The sequence below is a fragment of the Labeo rohita genome, chromosome 4 (assembly GCF_022985175.1).
Source record: "Labeo rohita strain BAU-BD-2019 chromosome 4, IGBB_LRoh.1.0, whole genome shotgun sequence".
In the NCBI taxonomy this organism is placed as follows: Eukaryota; Metazoa; Chordata; class Actinopteri; order Cypriniformes; family Cyprinidae; genus Labeo; species Labeo rohita.
In genome coordinates, this window is record NC_066872.1 from 42926605 (window position 1) to 42943881 (window position 17277).

General features: G+C 32.7%; 3 protein-coding genes across 6 annotated transcripts in view; 1 reads left to right on the top strand and 2 right to left on the bottom strand.

The window, feature by feature from the left end:
* Window positions 1-223: 223 nt before the first annotated feature.
* Window positions 224-7617, top strand: gnsa (glucosamine (N-acetyl)-6-sulfatase a). Its single transcript, XM_051107891.1, has 14 exons — window positions 224-532; window positions 655-714; window positions 916-1122; window positions 1280-1345; window positions 2359-2457; window positions 2541-2708; window positions 2789-2871; window positions 2957-3075; window positions 3164-3267; window positions 3656-3757; window positions 3947-4057; window positions 4142-4252; window positions 5433-5593; window positions 5702-7617. The coding sequence occupies exons 1-14, from the start codon at window positions 353-355 to the stop codon at window positions 5775-5777; spliced, it is 1647 nt and encodes a 548-aa protein (XP_050963848.1). The 5' UTR covers window positions 224-352; the 3' UTR covers window positions 5778-7617.
* Window positions 7477-13687, bottom strand: zgc:194209 (uncharacterized protein LOC570908 homolog). 2 transcript variants are annotated; one of them, XM_051107892.1, is made up of 9 exons: window positions 13524-13687; window positions 11984-12073; window positions 11769-11890; window positions 11592-11690; window positions 10954-11106; window positions 9603-9715; window positions 9346-9506; window positions 9063-9261; window positions 7477-8256 (listed from the first exon to the last, which is right to left on the bottom strand). In XM_051107892.1, the coding sequence occupies exons 1-9, from the start codon at window positions 13670-13672 to the stop codon at window positions 8050-8052; spliced, it is 1293 nt and encodes a 430-aa protein (XP_050963849.1). In that variant the 5' UTR covers window positions 13673-13687; the 3' UTR covers window positions 7477-8049. The 2 variants fall into 2 exon arrangements, with proteins under 2 accessions (XP_050963849.1, XP_050963850.1); XM_051107893.1 differs by lacking the exon at window positions 11984-12073.
* A 261-nt stretch (window positions 13688-13948) lies between these two features.
* Window positions 13949-17277, bottom strand: part of rassf3 (Ras association domain family member 3) — a 38339-nt gene continuing 35010 nt past the window's right edge. For all 3 annotated transcript variants that reach the window (XM_051107836.1, XM_051107837.1, XM_051107838.1), the window contains 2 exons: window positions 16516-16631; window positions 13949-16432 (listed from right to left, as the gene is read on the bottom strand). In XM_051107836.1, the coding sequence (XP_050963793.1) occupies window positions 16283-16432; window positions 16516-16631 (266 nt within the window). In that variant the 3' untranslated portion in view covers window positions 13949-16282. The remainder of the gene's footprint in view (window positions 16433-16515; window positions 16632-17277) is intronic.

A 17277-nucleotide genomic window follows, 5' to 3' on the forward strand; every position in this document is an offset into this window, starting at 1 on the left:
CTATGGCGACGTGTACGAGTATAAATATTAATGACGCAAAGTGATTGCCTGGGTTCTGATTGGCTGTACGCCAGACGTTGGTAGGTGGGCGTTAGTCTGCTGGCTAATTAGCGAATCCTACTATGCTCTACGCTTGGCTTATGAATATAAATTAGGCTACGTGACTAGACGCCACAAGAGGTATCCAAGCAACGTCATAATTTATAATTAATATTCATGAGTCGAAAACGTCGCCATAGTATGTTTCGTAATTTCGTACACTAGACAAGGCAAGCTAGGTGCTCCTCTAAAGGAGCGCTTTACTTAACAGTATTTCATGCTTTTATCGCAAGAAATGGTCCTCGTTTAGGTTATGGCATTATTTGTTTTTAATTCGGCGTCAAAGATGGTGTCGTCTCCGTTAGTAATAGTACATTTTATTCTCATCTGCGTCACTTTGCATTGTAACAATCTGGCCGAGGCTAAAACGAATCCCAGACCGAATATTGTTTTAATCCTGACTGATGATCTGGATGTCTCCATCGGGGGAATGGTGAGTATATTTTCTAAGAAAATAGTTTGTTGTTGTCATTCTCTGTGGTCGTGATTTCCTCCATGCATTTAGCTAAGTAAACGAGATGCATCATCAACGTCTTGCCATCTTTTATTGTACAGATCCCTTTAGTGAAGACTAAAAAGCTGATTGGTGATGCTGGGATAACCTTTACAAACACGGTGAGTGGAAACCGTGCTGGATCTGTTCCTTGTTGCAAGTGCAATAGGAAGTTGCATGTCATACTAGCTTAAAAAGCCTCAGTATTGTTATAAATAAAATTTGTAAGGGATATAAAGTAGAATGTGCTTTGTGGATCAAAAAGCATGCATGTTTGCCATTGCATCTGTCATTTTGCACTGCATCTCACTTCTCTCATGCAGTTTGTCGCCAGTCCCCTTTGCTGTCCCAGCCGGGCGAGTATCCTGACAGGCAAATATCCTCATAACCATCATGTGGTCAACAACACGCTGGAGGGCAACTGCAGCAGCACTGCATGGCAGAAGACCCAAGAGCCTGAGACTTTCCCTGCCTTCCTTCAGAAACACGGCATCTATCAGACCTTTTTTGCTGGGAAGTATCTGAATGAGGTAAAAACGCATACTGGGAGCTTTCGTGATGATGAAACCCTTCTTTTATAGTGGAAAGCATCTTATAGTCTGTACCTGTAATCATACTGACACAGCAGATGTGAGTCAGCAGACAGTACTTCACCTTGAATCATCCATGTCTGTTTCTCTGCTTCAGTATGGGAATAAAAAAGCAGGGGGAGTGGAGCACGTTCCTCCAGGCTGGGATCACTGGTTCGCCTTGGTAAGAAAAAGACAGGAGATTGTGATTTTACCAGTGCTGTTTCATTTAATTGTAAATGATTTTACAATTATATCTACAACAGTGATGTTATTGTTAACTAAAACTATACCAAAAAAAAAGTATTATTTTAAAAGTATTTATTTTAAAATTAAATTAAAATGAGCAACTAACTGAAATAAGTACTAGAATTAAATAAATAAAATTAAAAATGAGATTAAAACAATTCAGAAATATTTTTTAAAAACAAAAAATAATATAAAATGAAAGGAAATAAACTAACATTAAAATAAAAACTAAAAAAAATTGAAAGCTAAATCAAAATGTATTTAAAAACTATATATATGTATAGGTTCTTAAAGATACATATATATATATATATATATATATATATATATATATATATATATAAAAATAAATAATATATTTTATCTTATATATCTTTAAGAATCGCAAGTAGAAGATGACAAGAAGTCAAATAAATAGATAAATAAAAATAAAATAAAGAAGTACAATAAAATGTCAAAAAAAATAAATAAAAAGGCCTTGTCAGTATATTTCAGCTTCTCTACTAAATCATGAAACACACACACGCACACACACATTAACAAAACCTTTAACCTTTCCCATCAGTGCTGCGAAATTTAATTTAAGCTGGAAGGTTAGAAAAACAGTTTGTAGCCTAAAATATAGCATGTCTGTGAAGCTGGTAAAAGAACTCATGCAAGAAATTAATCCAAAAGAGAAAAATTATGTTGTCTGGAGCCATGCTGCTCCCATGATTCATAGCTCACAGTATCTGTACTCTGTATCAAACTCTATTAGTCATGAGAGCCAAACAGATAAAAGTTTTGTTTTGTTTTGTTTTTCCCCAGTAAAATGTATGTTAATTTATGTTATGGTTATATATGTTATTTTTTTTTTAAAACTAATTAATTATTTTTAAATAATTTTAAGGTCTTTTTTAAAATGTTCATTTAATTTAAAAGATTGAAATCTTGTGCTGATTCCTACAGGAGAGAAACTCTAAATACTACAACTACACGCTGTCTGTAAACGGCAGGGCGCAGCGGCATGGACAGAACTACAGTGAAGATTACCTTACAGATGTTCTGGTAAGAGCAGATCTCACCTGTGTTCACTAAACTACATCTAAACCTCACGTAACTGACGTTAAGTGGCTTCTGATTCCATCCAGGCCAATATTTCTATCGACTTTTTGGAAAACAAGTCTAACCGCAGGCCTTTCTTCATGATGGTGTCCACACCGGCCCCGCACTCACCCTGGACGGCCGCTCCTCAATACGAGAGCAGTTTTCCCAACATTAAAGCTCCAAGAGACCCTAACTTTAACATACACGGAAAGGTACGGGCCTGACTTCTATTTGAAATTCTGATATCTAATGTTTTTGTGCATATCTGACAGCATTTGAACCTGTATTTCAGGACAAGCACTGGCTCATCAGACAAGCAAAGACACCCATGTCGAACTCTTCAGTGGAGTACCTAGATAATGCCTACAGAAAACGGTGTTCAGAAGTTTTTATATCATTCAATTGAATTTTTAATGCTGCACATGATACTAAAAGCGCTACTGATGATCTGTTCCACTAGGTGGCGCACTTTACTATCAGTAGACGACCTAGTGGAAAAGGTGGTGAGAAAGTTGGAGGTCAGAGGAGAGCTTAGCAACACCTACGTCATTTTCACGTCTGACAATGGATACCACACAGGTTCATAACAAGTTAAATAGTAGAGAAATGTTTTTTATTTAACTTTACCTAACTTTTATTTTGTTATGTGCCTGTTTCTTCCTCTCAGGCCAGTTTTCTCTTCCAATGGATAAGAGGCAACTCTATGAATTTGATATCAGAGTTCCTCTGCTGGTTCGAGGACCTAATATCAAACCCAACCAGACAAGCCCGGTAATATAAATTAAACGTTTTTATATTAAATATAGAAAATGTTTTGCTTTTAATTTTTTACTATTTTTATTTTTATTTTTTTTATTTCTACATTTTATTTTTTTAAATGTATTTATTTCTGTTCCTTTTTTTATTTTTGTTTGACTTTTAATTTTTCACATTATTTTTATGTATTTGTTTGAATTTTTGTGTGTGTGTGTATATATATATATATATATATATATATATATATATATGTATGTGTGTATATATATATATATATATATATATATATATATATATATATGCGTGTATGTACAGTATGTAATATTTACATTAACAGAAAAGGTTCTTTATTTATTTGCTTTTTTAAAATTACATGTAATTAATGATTAATCTGTTTTAACAGTTACTTATAGCAAATGTGGATTTGGGCCCAACAATTCTTGATATCGCAGGATACAATGTCAATGAAACTCAGATGGATGGGATGTCATTTCTTCCTATCCTGGTAAATCTTGTTTGAATTTATTAACTTTGAAATTAATAAATAAATTCATTTAAGTATTGGCATTCTTGGTAACTTTGGGCATTATGCATATGTATTTGTAGTGTTTCTTGCTACACATCCAGTATAAGTAACACAATTAATAAATAAATAAATAGGGGGTTGCATTTAATTTGAGTCTTTGTGTCTCAGACTGGTAAAGGGAACAGCAGCATGTGGAGATCTGATGTACTGGTGGAATATGAGGGAGAAGGAAGCAACATCTCAGACCCAGCCTGCCCTCTGCTGGGCCCCGGGGTCTCGGTGAGGCTCTGCATGCCACAAAAAAGTATTCATTACAGTAATCACAAATAAATAAGTGCTGTAACACAGCTGTTTTCTATGCAGGAGTGTTTCCCCGACTGTGTGTGCGAAGATTCATACAATAACACGTACGCCTGCGTTCGCACGGTGTCACAGGCCGCCAACTTACAGTACTGTGAATTTGATGATAATGAGGTAAAAATAAATTATAGTGGTTCCAACAGCTAATTGACAGTAATAATGCCCAGTATAATAAAAAAAAAAAGTCATTCAAATGAAAATGAATTTAAAAATGTAAGAATATTTTATTATATATATATTATTTATCTATTTATTTTTTACATTTTTAAAAGAGCTTTCATTGGAATTATTTCAATTTTTTTTTTAATTCAATATTATATACTTTTAATATCATTTTATGTATTATATGTGTAAAAATGATTTATTCACTACCAGTCAAAAGATTTTTAATGTTGTTTTTAAAAAAAGTCTCTTGTGTTCACCAAGCCTGCATTTATTTGATCCAAGCAGTAATATTGTGAAATATTTTTACTATTTAAAATAACTGTTTTTTATTTAAATGTATTTAAATATGTAATTTATTCCTGTGATCAAAGCTAAAATTTCAGCATCATTACTCCAGTCTTCAGTGTCACATGATCCTTCAGAAATCAATATGTTTATTTGCCATTCCACAAACATTTTATTATTATTATCAATATTTAAAACAGTTGAGTACATTTTTAGCAGGATTCTTTGATGTATAAAAATCAAATCTCTTGGAAAGATCCAACGATCAGCTTTTTTTTTTTTTTTAGAAATAAAACGCTTTTGTAACATACACTATACCATTCAAAAGCTTGGAGTCAGTTTAATTTTTTTAAGGAAAGAAACTATAGAAAGTAATAATTTTATTTAGCAAGGATGCTTTAAATTGATCAAAAGATAAAGACATTTACAATGTTACAAAAGATAAACGCTGTTCTTCTGAACTTGCTATTCATCAAAGAAACCTAAAAAAAATTCTACTCAGCTGTTTTCAACATAATAATAGTTTTTGAACAGCAAATCAGAATATTAGAATGATTTTTAAAGGATCATGTGACTGGAGTAATGATGCTAAAAATTCAGCTTTGAAATCACAGAAATAAATTATATTTTAATATATATATATATATATATATATATATATATATATATATATATATACACATATATAATTGTTTTTTTTTTTTGGCTGTACATTGAATCAAACAAATGCAGGCTTGGTGAGCAGAAGAGACTTCTTTACGTCTCTAAACTTCTGACTGGTAGTGTATATAATATTGAATAAAATATACATACTGTAATAATAGTTCACCATCTTTGCTTGCAGGTGTTTGTGGAGGTCTATAACCTGACAGCAGACCCGTTTCAGCTGAGTAACATCGCCAAGAGCATCGATCAGGAAGTCCTGGAGAAAATGAACCACCGTCTAATGATGCTGCAGTCCTGCTCGGGACAATCCTGCAGAACGCCAGGCGTCTACGACTCGCAGTCAGTACTTCCTTAACACTTCAACAATCTGCATTCACTGGGAATAGCTTTATTATTTGTTTTTGTTTTGTTTGTGAACTTACATTGCAATTGTCACTGTTTAACCAGGTTTAGATTTGATCCTCGGTTAATGTTCAGCAGCCTCATGCCTCACAGAAACAAACGACGACAGACGTTGAAGTAGACCTTGGAGAAATTTACAGGAAGAAGACAAATGGAGGGAAAGAATAAAGGGCACTGAAAAACAAGCCCTGTTGTTGCCTTTATATCCTGACGTTCCCCCAAAGACGCCCAGTCTCTCCTCTTCTGATGAGGTCATCAGGGTACGCACGGGATACCAAACACACCACAGACACTTTCAGATGGGACGACCCTCATCCCCTCCAGCCCTCATTCACATCAGATCCTCACAAACTGCCAGCTGACACACATCAGTGAGAGCATTCACATCATATTCTTCTTTATTCTCAATTAATGTTCAGTTTTGCTGCTTTAACAATAATGCAGAATATTGTCTTTATTTTAATGTTTGGAAGATTCTGTTTTACTTTTGCTTTAAAACACATGCACAGTTTTGAACTTAAGCTCGAATTTTGTAATGCACTCGCAAATTGTTGGAATATTTGTTTGTTTGCCAGATGTGTCTGAAACATTTCACTCCACATGTTCGGTTATAAAAAATGGTAATAATCTCACACACTAAGCCTGCCTTTTATAATAAACAGTGCAAGCTTGTTTTTGGCGACAGGATAAAAGAATTACAAAAAGGTAATGGCAACATTTTCATCTCACAATTTAAACTTTTTTTTTCCTCTCTCTCTGAATTGTGAGACATAAACTCAAAATTGCAATCAATTCTTAGAAAACTTCTCAGATAAACTTTTTTTATTCTGTAATAGATACAAAAAAATAAACAGAATTCTGAGAATTCTCGGAATTATGAGACAAAAATCAGAATTCTAAATTGACATCTCACAATTCTGATTTTGTTTTTCCCTCAGAATTGTGAGATGTCAATTTAGAATTCTGATTTTTGTCTCATAATTCCAGGAATTCTCAGAATTTTTTTTTTTTTTTGTTTCTATCACAGAATAAAAAATAAGTAATTTGTACTCACAATACAGTTCCGTTTTTTTTTTTTTGTTTTTTTTTTGTAATTGCGAATTTTTGCAATTCATGCCTTTGTACTTTACAGTTCTTTTTTCTTGTAATTGCAATTTTCTGTAATTAACGCAAGTTATAAACTCACCATTTTTTCTCAGAATTGTGAGTTTATATCTTGCAATTCTGTCCATATTGTGAGACCATTTTTGTTATTTTATCCCATAGCCAAAATGGACATGCATATGATAGTGAACTATAATACTTTTAAAACACAATATACCTTATTATATAAAAACATCCTCTCACTTTTTCGGTTCGTGTCACATGCATACGGCAGCGCACAATCTGTGTTTGGAAAGACATTTCGCTCGAGTTATACCACGACTAACTGATTCAATAACTAAGTGCAAATATTGTATTTAACATTTCATTGTTTTTTAAATGTTTTCTGAGTTTTGTGTTTGATGGATGTCAGTTGTGAATGAGCTAAAGGTGTGGATCGCAGCAGGTCATTAATGAACCCGTATGTTTCATTAGAACATATTTTTGGTTCTATGAGGGAAATCCTGTGGTGAGTTGCTGTTGTTTTGCTCTCACTTACAGCAACCCAAACTTGAGGCATTAAGGGATTGTTTTACTTTCAGACTACTACCTAACCTTCATCAATCTTCTGCTGGGATTGGCAATATCTCAAATCACCTAAAATGATCTGAGAGGCGGCGGACAGGCATAAGCAGATCTTTCTCACAGTACTTCAATATATCCGTTCAGTGAAGCACTTTCCAGTCTGTGATCAACATGTCTGACATGTTTAATGATGTTTTGCACATAATTCTTTCATTATATTTGTTAGTAGCATTGCTATGGTTGGTGTGGACTTTTGTCTTGCGTGTTTGATTGATAAAAGCATTCTGAAATTATTTTTGTTGCTGTGGTTTTTTGCTTAAATCATTCACAAGTCTTTTTTATTATTTATATTATATATAATACTATATTATACTATAATATTATTATTTCTGTGTTTTGCATTACATTAGCATAAGGAAATGTTTTTATTGGGAACAGCTATGGATCAAAATGATCATATTGTGCATTTCTTTTGCACATGTTGACCAGTGCATTATAAAACAAAACAGAATGTGGCACTAACAGAGTTAAAACATCTGTGTTACACAAATTATAATGGCTAAAACAGACTTAAAGTCACAGAATTCACAGTTATGACCACTTGTAGTTTTCTCAGAAGGCTGCAGTGCATTGTTAAAATGCAAATCATTTTACATTTTCTATGAGAGGTTATCAAAAGTCCCACTTTTCCCATGTGTGAGTCCACCTGTAAGCATCTCGGACGGTCAGCTCCACTCCTCTAGAACAGGAAGGAACAGCAGGTCAGTGCTGCCCAGATAGTAGTGCGCCCCATGCTGGAAGACATCGCTGACTGCCCACGTCAGGCTGCCTGTGGGGTCGTGGAGGCTGTCGATGACCTCTCCATCAGGCCCCAGCTCCAGAATCAACCCATACTTGGGTAGAAGAACATTATACCAGCTGAGAGGAACAAGCTGAAAAAGAGTGGAAAATTTCATGTATATCACTTCTAACAATAAAACCATTTAAAAAAAATGAGATACATGAAATAACATAAAAGTCAATTGAAATAAAATTGAATAAAATATTTTTTTGCTGCTAAGATTTTTATTTGATTAACTTTATGTAAAAAAATGACTAAAATAAAATAAAATGTTATAAACTAAATAAACATAACAGACATAAAGACATAAAAAAACACAAAATAATACTAATAAAAAAATGCACAATAAAATGGGAAATCTAAAACCCACCAGTGTTATTAAAATCTTTTTTTTTACCTGAAATTAAATAAATGCTAATTCAAATAAAATTAAATATTAAGAAGTATTATTTTATTTTATTGAATTAGAATTATTCTAATTCAGTTAGTTGCCAAGGGAACATTTTTTTATTTACTTGAAGTACTAAAATAACGCAAACAAGAACTGAAATATATATTATTATAAACTAAACAGACTTAAAAACACACACAAACAAAATTATTAAAACTTTAACTAAACTTGAACTACCTGGGTTATTATAATTAACTAAAAGAAAAATGTTTAAATAAATAAACAAATATATTTATAAAAGAAAAAATGTTAAAATAAATCAATCAATAAATGTTAATTTAAGAAAAATAAAATATTAAAATTATTTTGGCATATATTTTATTATTTACATTTACATTATTTACATTTTAATTTAGTTTAACTTGATGTACTAAATAATAAATCAAAAAAAAAAAAAAACTAGACAAAATAATTATAAACTGATAACATTTTAAAATCACACACACCTTCACTATGAAGCGTTTAAGAGCAGGATACGGACCAATGAGATCCAAAAATGGTGGGAAAAGTCGGCCCCTGAATCTAACGGTGGTTATGCCCACCAAAAACGTGCCATGCTCACTGAGGCGGATGTTATCAGGGTAACCGATCATGTTGTTCAGGACGACCTCCTTAGTCCCTGCTTTAGGCCCTTTCAACCAGAACCTGAGAACCAGGGAGAAAGACTTTCTCATGATGCTATAACATCCTGATATATTTTCTCATCCAGATTAAAAGCTGAACTCTTACTTAATAATATGTCCGATACTGGTCTCAGCCAGGAGCAGAAAGTCCTCATCAGGTGAGAAGGCAAAGCCATTAGGCATGTAGAGAGAATCCAACAATGTCCGAACCCGGCCAGACACAGGGTCATACGAGAGGAGACGCCCCAGATGGTTTGTCTCCAACACCTGCAGAGAGAATCAACCTTTAGTACAGGTGAAATTACTGTGCTTTAATGTTTTTAATTTAATCAAGTACATTATGTTCTGTTGTCACTCGCTTACCTCATAACGGACATGACGTCTTCCCCATTTACTGCTGGAGTCCGTGAAAAACACGGTACCGTTTTTAGAAATCTCCAGACCGTTCAGAAAGCCAAAGGGAATCCCATCAGCTCCTTTCAGGAGAAATGTGAGGAGGTTATTTAAATATGATGCTCTTTTGTAGTAAGGTAAAAATCAAAGTTAATATGTTTATATTTAAAATTATATTATATTATATTGCATTTAATATATAGAATGTCAAATTAATTATTTAAAAATTGACATTAATATATGATTATTATAAATAAAAATATATTATATTATATTATAGAAATTGTTGCATTAAATATGCATACATATATATTAAATAAAAATAATGTATTGACATAATATATATAATATAGAATTATTATTATATATATAATATTTAATTAATTATATATATAATTACTAAATGTAAACGTTATATAATATAGAAAAATATAATAAAATATATACAAATATATAGTATATATATTTAATACTGCTTATTACATACTAAATATTGTAACTATGTAAAAAATATATAATACTGAATAATACATTATATTTTAATTTAAGAATAATACTATTTAAATTATTATTATATATTTATATATATTTACTTAACAAATAAATTACTAAATTTTGTAATTATGTAAAATAAATATAATATAGATATATTAATGTAATAATAAATTACACACACACACACACATATATACTTACTAAATATTGTAATTAAGTAAAATATATATATAAAATACAGAAAAAAATAATATTCTAGTTTAATTATGACAGCAATTATTATGATACAGTATTATGTTATATGTTTTATTATGTATATTTATTATATAATTCTGAATAATATAATAATATAAATATGTACAAAAAATAGATGCATATAATATTTAGACGTACAGATATTTAGATATAAATACATATATAAATAATATTCAATGTAACATACTAAATATACTAAATATTACATACTAATTACATATTAAATAATATAATTATGTAAAATAAATAAAATATAGAATAATATAATATTATTAAAGTCCTATTATGATAATACACTATAGAATACTATAATATGTAATTATTTGTAATACATATTTGTAAAATATTATAATTACATATGTATGTACATATAGTACGTATGAATCTATCAAATAAATACTAAAACTTGGTTTGTCAGCAGTCTGCAACCCAAAATAAATAAGCAAATACAAAAGAAAAAAGCAACTATACAGTAAACTGAGATCAAAAATGACAAAATGATTATGACACTGGCCAATGCTACGAAAATATTGTGCAAAGCTCCTTTTTCGAGACTCAGAGGTTTACAAACCCTCTTTGCTAGAATGCAGCAGTGTCTTTTCTCCAGTCCACGGGTCAACTTTAAACAGACCATGGTAAGAGTCGGCCACGATAAGATGCCCGTCACGGTCCAGCCGCAGACCATGTGGGCGACCACATACTGGCTCATAGTCCGTACTCGTGCCTATATGAACAACAAAATGACAACATGCAAATACAGTGCGATAACAATTGCCTGTACCAGGAAAACAAACGTATCTGCTAACTGACAGACACAGTTTGCATCCTGCATGTGACTCACTAAAGAAAACCTTCGCCCACATGATTATGTCACATAGAGTAAAATAAGAGAGACGCATCAAATGTTTATAAACCGCAACATAAGGAACGAGAGCTTCCTAAGGATCATAGTTTATGCTCTAATGAAGACATGTGCATTCAAGACTCTTTTGAACAGCAAAGGCTTTGATAAAACAACACTTGAGTCTTTGTGAATCACTTCAGCATGTCTAATGTGTTATGGCAGCGGGACACGGGGGCCGCTGGGTTTTTCCACACGTGTCGTGCCAGCGAACGCCTCCGTGTCAGCCGATATATATTCATCCAGCCACATGAAGTGCGTTACACAATAAAGCTGCTAGGAATTGCACAAGCAGTTTGCAGATTTACCACATTCAGGGATGTCACGGCCCATCTGAGTGATGAAAGTTAGGGATTCATTGCTGATTCTCCACAGCTTCCCGTCGACGGTGCCTGTGTAGATGTTTCCTTCAAAGACACAGAGAAGAGATGAAACCTGACTGTATTTCTAAAAACAAACAGATAAAAGCACAAGACAAGACTCACCGTTCTGGTCAGCTGTGAAAGACTCCGGGCCTTTGAGTTGACCAGAAAATAGTCGTCGACCTTTCTGTAGCCGTGTGTTTACCGCCAGAGGGCCGATCAGAGCAGGCGGGGGGCCCTCGAATCTGGAAAACATACATCAGCGTGACAACAAACGTCACTGAAATCTCTCTGGAGTTCACTACAAGATTTGCAGTGGAAAGTCAAGTGAGACTCACATGTATGGCTCGGGATCAATAGGGGAGGGAATGAGATACACACCAACCGCGACTGCCAGTAATAAAACCTTTACAGAACTCGACCCTAACCTGCGGAAATGGGTAAAGTACTTTCAGAGAGTAAAAAAATATAAAAAATAATGATAATAGCAAAGACATCCCACAGCTGTCATGGTGCATCCTAAAAATTATATTATATTAATAATAACAAATAATAACAACATTTGTATTACCTATAATATTAATAAATAATATTAATTATTTAACAAAAATTACATTTAATATTTTTTAATTAAATTATATATTTATATAATAACAATATTTATTTATATAATTATTATGTTCAACTAAATAATAAAAATAATACTCGCATTCAGAAATAACTAAAAATGGGATTTTGGGATTTTTCTGTAATAGCAAATGTATGGCAGTGCGGTCAATATTATATTATATTATTTTATATTATATTATATTATATGTAAGAAAATTAAATTACAGAAATCACAAATTAACAAAATAGTATTAAAATATTAATTAAAAGTAACTATTTTTCAATTTAATATATAATAGCATATTTATTTCTACTGTTTAATGAAATATAATGATCACGAAAAAAACTATAATTAAAAACTAAAAATATAATATAAATATTGCATTCAACTAAATATAATGATCATTAAAAACAAATCAAAATAAAAACAAAAATAGTACTACTACTATTAATCTAATTAAATGTAATATTTTTATCAATCAAATGTTAGATTTAGAATAAACAATATGTATTTATATAATTACATTTATTTATAAATTATTTTATATTATATTAATGTAAAAAATTAACGATATAAGAAAATTAAATTACAGAAATTAATAACAAAACAGTATTAGTAATGAATGACAAGTAATAGCATAATATTTATTTATACTATTCAGTGAAATACAATGATTATAAAATATGACTGAAAATAACTAACAATATAATATAATTATATTCAGCTGCATATAATGATCATTTAAAACAAATGTTAATAATAAAAAAATAACAAAAATAGTATTACTAATAATATTAATTAAATTAAAAGTAATATTTTCATTAATTCAATCATATATTGATATAATAACATGGTATTTATTTATATAAATACTATATTTAACTAAATATTATAATAAGGCACTCGGTTTTAGGCAAACAAAATACGATGCGTGTGAACATGTTCAATTAAATTACATATTAAAAACATTCCACTCCCGCGCGTTTTCACATAATCAAAACTACAACAGACATTGCAAAACAATGCTTCATTAACACAAAAGATGCGAAAGCACAAAAGAAACGCGATTTTCTTGGAAAATCACGCAAATAATCCGCGTTATTCACAACAGCTGACAGTTTCCACTCGTGAGGAGAATGTGAAGTAAACTACACAAACCGTCGAGCGTCTACAAGTGAACAGCAATGAAAAATACCACGTTTGTTTTGTCATTGCACCCGAGTTCCTTTAAATACGATATTCGGTTCTTATAGATTGTGTAAACTTACATGTTTGCGTCGGGAGGTCTTTCTGATGGTTGTATAAAGTTCAGCGTGTGTTCTCGGACGCCATGAAAGAAGACAGAAGTGTTCGGTGAGTCATCGATGAGCTCAGCGATGAAGACATTTAACACGGGTTCATGCAGAGGGCACAACATTCACATGTAAATCATGGCCTCACTAAAAACTTTACACTTCAGCGTGATGTTGAAAGCTAGTAATGTGCAGAAAGGTTGGTGCGACCAACATTGTGTGACTTTTTAAGAAAAACTGCAAGTGGTTTGACTGTGCATTTTGGATAAAAATGTGTTTAATGACATAACTAGAAATACCAGCATTTTGAGCTTGTCAGGTGGATTTTTACAGCATGATTCATGCAGACACTGAGCCAATTTATTCTCACAAACACACACAAACTGATGAGGAATGCAATGAATTGAGAAAGTTTCATCTTTATTTAAAGAAACCAGGTCCTTAACAAGAAAGGCCACGATTGGTAACAATACAAACCCTCAAAAAAACTTCCGTCATTGTCAAAAATGAATGACATCTGGATTCTAACAATGCATATTTAGTCCAAACCGTCCGTGCATGCCACTTCTGGCATCTTCTTCTATGTATGAAACACAAAATATGCATGTAACTTATAACTATGGGACAAAATGAGAATTTTTTTTTTGGCAAATGCAGAGTGTTTCGTGAGCGGTCTCTAACTATGCTGTTAAGATGAACAGCACTGGCCTGTGATGTCCTAAAACAGCCATAAGATATGCATGAATTAATATAACACATGCATGTATAATCAAAACTACTAAAGCAGTTCACTCACATCCACACCCCTTTATTACACATGAATACAGTTTAACATTCATTCACAGTCTTACTCTACAAACAAAAGCTTGTTTATGAAAAAAAAAAAAAAAAAAAAAAAAATCAAGTACTGAAACAGCTTTAATTAACCAAAAAAAAAAAACACTTCCATAAAACATAACCGAGCTTCCACTAGACGCAATGCCATTTTAAAACCGTGGAAGACAACAGGCATCTGATGAAGACTATTAAAACAAAATAAAAATAATAATTCCCTGAATTAAAACATAAAGTGCCCAAAAAGCATTTATAAAATTACTGGTCTTATTCCCCTGCAAAATTCGATTGCATATATTGAGACTGTTGTGATGTTATATTCACACAACACCAATTGCTCTAATTTCTATTCACCCCAGTGTTTACAATTAAATTTGCCATGGTAAAACCATCAGACAAGATAGATAGTGTAATTTAACCTCAGCTTATTGAGGCGTACAAACTAATTGCACCAGGCAACTTGCATCAAACTTAAATTAAACTATGCATTTTATCTAGATCTTTGGTTAGAGGCTATAAAACCGATAATAATAAAGAAATAAACCTTTAAATCTGTGTCTAAGATAATCGAATGAACTGACACAGGTGAGACATAAGTCTGCAGAGATGTAGTTACAGCAGGTGACCACAAGGTGCCGCTACCTTGCTATGCATGTGTCAAAATAGACAATGTTGCAGTACCAATCAGAAAAAACGTCATGCAGCACTAGCATACATAAACATAAATGTGTATACATATAAAAATCACCTACTGATACAAAAGTATCATTTCAGACACCTTGTGTGCTGTGACAAAGTAGCACTGTCTGCATTTATTTTACTGTACCTTGCAACAGTAACAGTTTCAGCTATATCTGAAATTAACTTTTGGTACAGTAAATCACATCAGATCAGTGTGATTATACATATATATATATATATATATAAATCAAACTAGCTTAATTCTACTATTTTCAGGCTGTAGCTTCAAAACAAACAATCTTCATTACTTTTATATTCAGTCGTTTATCTTGAAGACATCCTCTAATGCATTTTCCAGGGTTGATGATGAGGTGAACAACAAACGTCTTGTTAACTGATTATCTGCTTTAACTAAAGGTCATCGCGACCCATAATTCACGGTGAAAGACCGTCTGACCCCGACCGACATCAGCGAGATCTGCTCCAAAACCTCGACATGACACTTCCCGCATACTTTTCAACATCCTCTACGCTCCTTTGCCAACTTCCTGAATCCGTTCGTTTCCAATTCCAGCACATCATCTAAGACTGCTTACTCTGTCTCTGATTTAAAAAGGTTTTTAGAGACTAATGATTATGGCTTTAGTCCTCATATCCTGTCCCTACATCACCACATTCAATCTTTTCTATCACAAACATGCGTTTCCTGTCTGTTTGGTCTCACGTGGCCTTCAGGTCATCGTTTTGTCAACAGCACATCAACACTATCTTTGGTAGGGCACATTATGAATCATTTGGTATTTAATATAAAATAAAATAAAATAAATCCCCAGTCAAATCAGTTTCTGGTCAATAAGTATATTTGATATAAAATAAGACTCTTTTAGTAAAATAAACAAAATAAAATTCACCCACATAAATTAAAAACAACAAACAGAAATATGTACAAACCACAGCATCCAACAATTAAATAAAAACCAGATGTGATTTTCACGTTTGCGTCGTTCACAAGAGGTAAAGAACATGAGAAACAACTGAAAGTGTGAAAGAGGGTGGATGGGTAAATATGGCACCTGAGGTGCTTTCTGGGAGATCAGTGCTCTCCTCTGAGTTTTTGAGACTGGGTGTCGCTTGGCACGGTGACACCTAATAAGTGTTCATTACACACAGTGACCACTAGAGGCAGCAGCGCTACAGTTCCTTCTCATAAGGCATTGGGTTTATCCCGGGCCGCCTGTCGCTCTCATGGCCTCCTCCAGTTTCTCTCTGTAGGCATTGTAGCGTCTGGTTATCGAGCCAATCTGGTCCTGTTCCTCTTTATCCAAGATGCGGAGGAAGTTCTGCAGCTCGGGGATGGAAAAGGCGTCCCACTGATGAAAGAGAGGAACGTGTGTCATGATCACTTGTTTTTATCAATATAGATTTCATATACAAACTGAAAGTAAATGCTCACCATGACTTCACCGGTTTGTTGCTCCTTCAGGACGAAGCTGAGCGCGTCTGTACTGGGTCCCGCCACCAGACGCAGGAAGAGAGGGTGTTCTTCCTCTGAGAGCTTACAGGTGTACACTGCACACATACAGACACAACACACGATTATGATGAATAATAAAAACACAGAATCTACTCAATGTTAACGGGCTTGACGATGTGACAGATGACAAAAAAAGCAGTGCATTCATAATAAATATCGTGTTAATATAGTGTTGGTGTAGTTATCGTTGGTGTAAATGGACCTTTAGGGATGCATCATATATGTCAGCTGATGTTTTTGACCCCTTTTTTTGAGGTGGTGCTTCCCATAATGCATTTTTTATTTTTAGGAGATATAACCATTTAAAGAGGATAAATCTACAGACAAAACTGATATGAGAGGATTTTAGCATGCTAAAAATACATTGTTTTTAGTAAAAGAACCAAAGTCTGGAAATGTGTCAAGGCTATCAAAATACATATTGATTAATTTTTACATAATTTATGTATTTGTGGCCCTGAACCACAAAACCAGTCTTAAGTCATACAGGTATATTTGTAGCAATAGCCAACAATACATTGTATGGGTCAAAATTATTGATTTTTCTTTTATGCCTATTTATCCTTTTATAAATCATTAGGATGTTAAGTAAAGATCATGTTGCATGAAGATATTTTGTACATTTCCTACCGTAAGTATATCAAAACCTAATTTTTGATTAGTAAAATGCATTGCCAAGAA

Bases quoted from the DNA above. Each gene is read 5' to 3' on its own strand.
- zgc:194209 (XM_051107892.1), bottom strand. From the start codon at position 13,672: ATGTTGTGCCCTCTGCATGAACCCGTGTTAAATGTCTTCATCGCTGAG. The intron at 11,107-11,591 runs GTAAATCTGCAA...TTGTTCATATAG, and splicing joins CCGTGACATCCCTGAATGTG to GCACGAGTACGGACTATGAG. The intron at 9,262-9,345 runs GTAAGAGTTCAG...CCTGGTTCTCAG, and splicing joins AGTATCGGACATATTATTAA to GTTCTGGTTGAAAGGGCCTA.
- gnsa (XM_051107891.1), top strand. From the start codon at position 353: ATGGCATTATTTGTTTTTAATTCGGCGTCAAAGATGGTGTCGTCTCCG. The intron at 3,268-3,655 runs GTAATATAAATT...CTGTTTTAACAG, and splicing joins AACCCAACCAGACAAGCCCG to TTACTTATAGCAAATGTGGA. The intron at 4,253-5,432 runs GTAAAAATAAAT...CTTTGCTTGCAG, and splicing joins GTGAATTTGATGATAATGAG to GTGTTTGTGGAGGTCTATAA.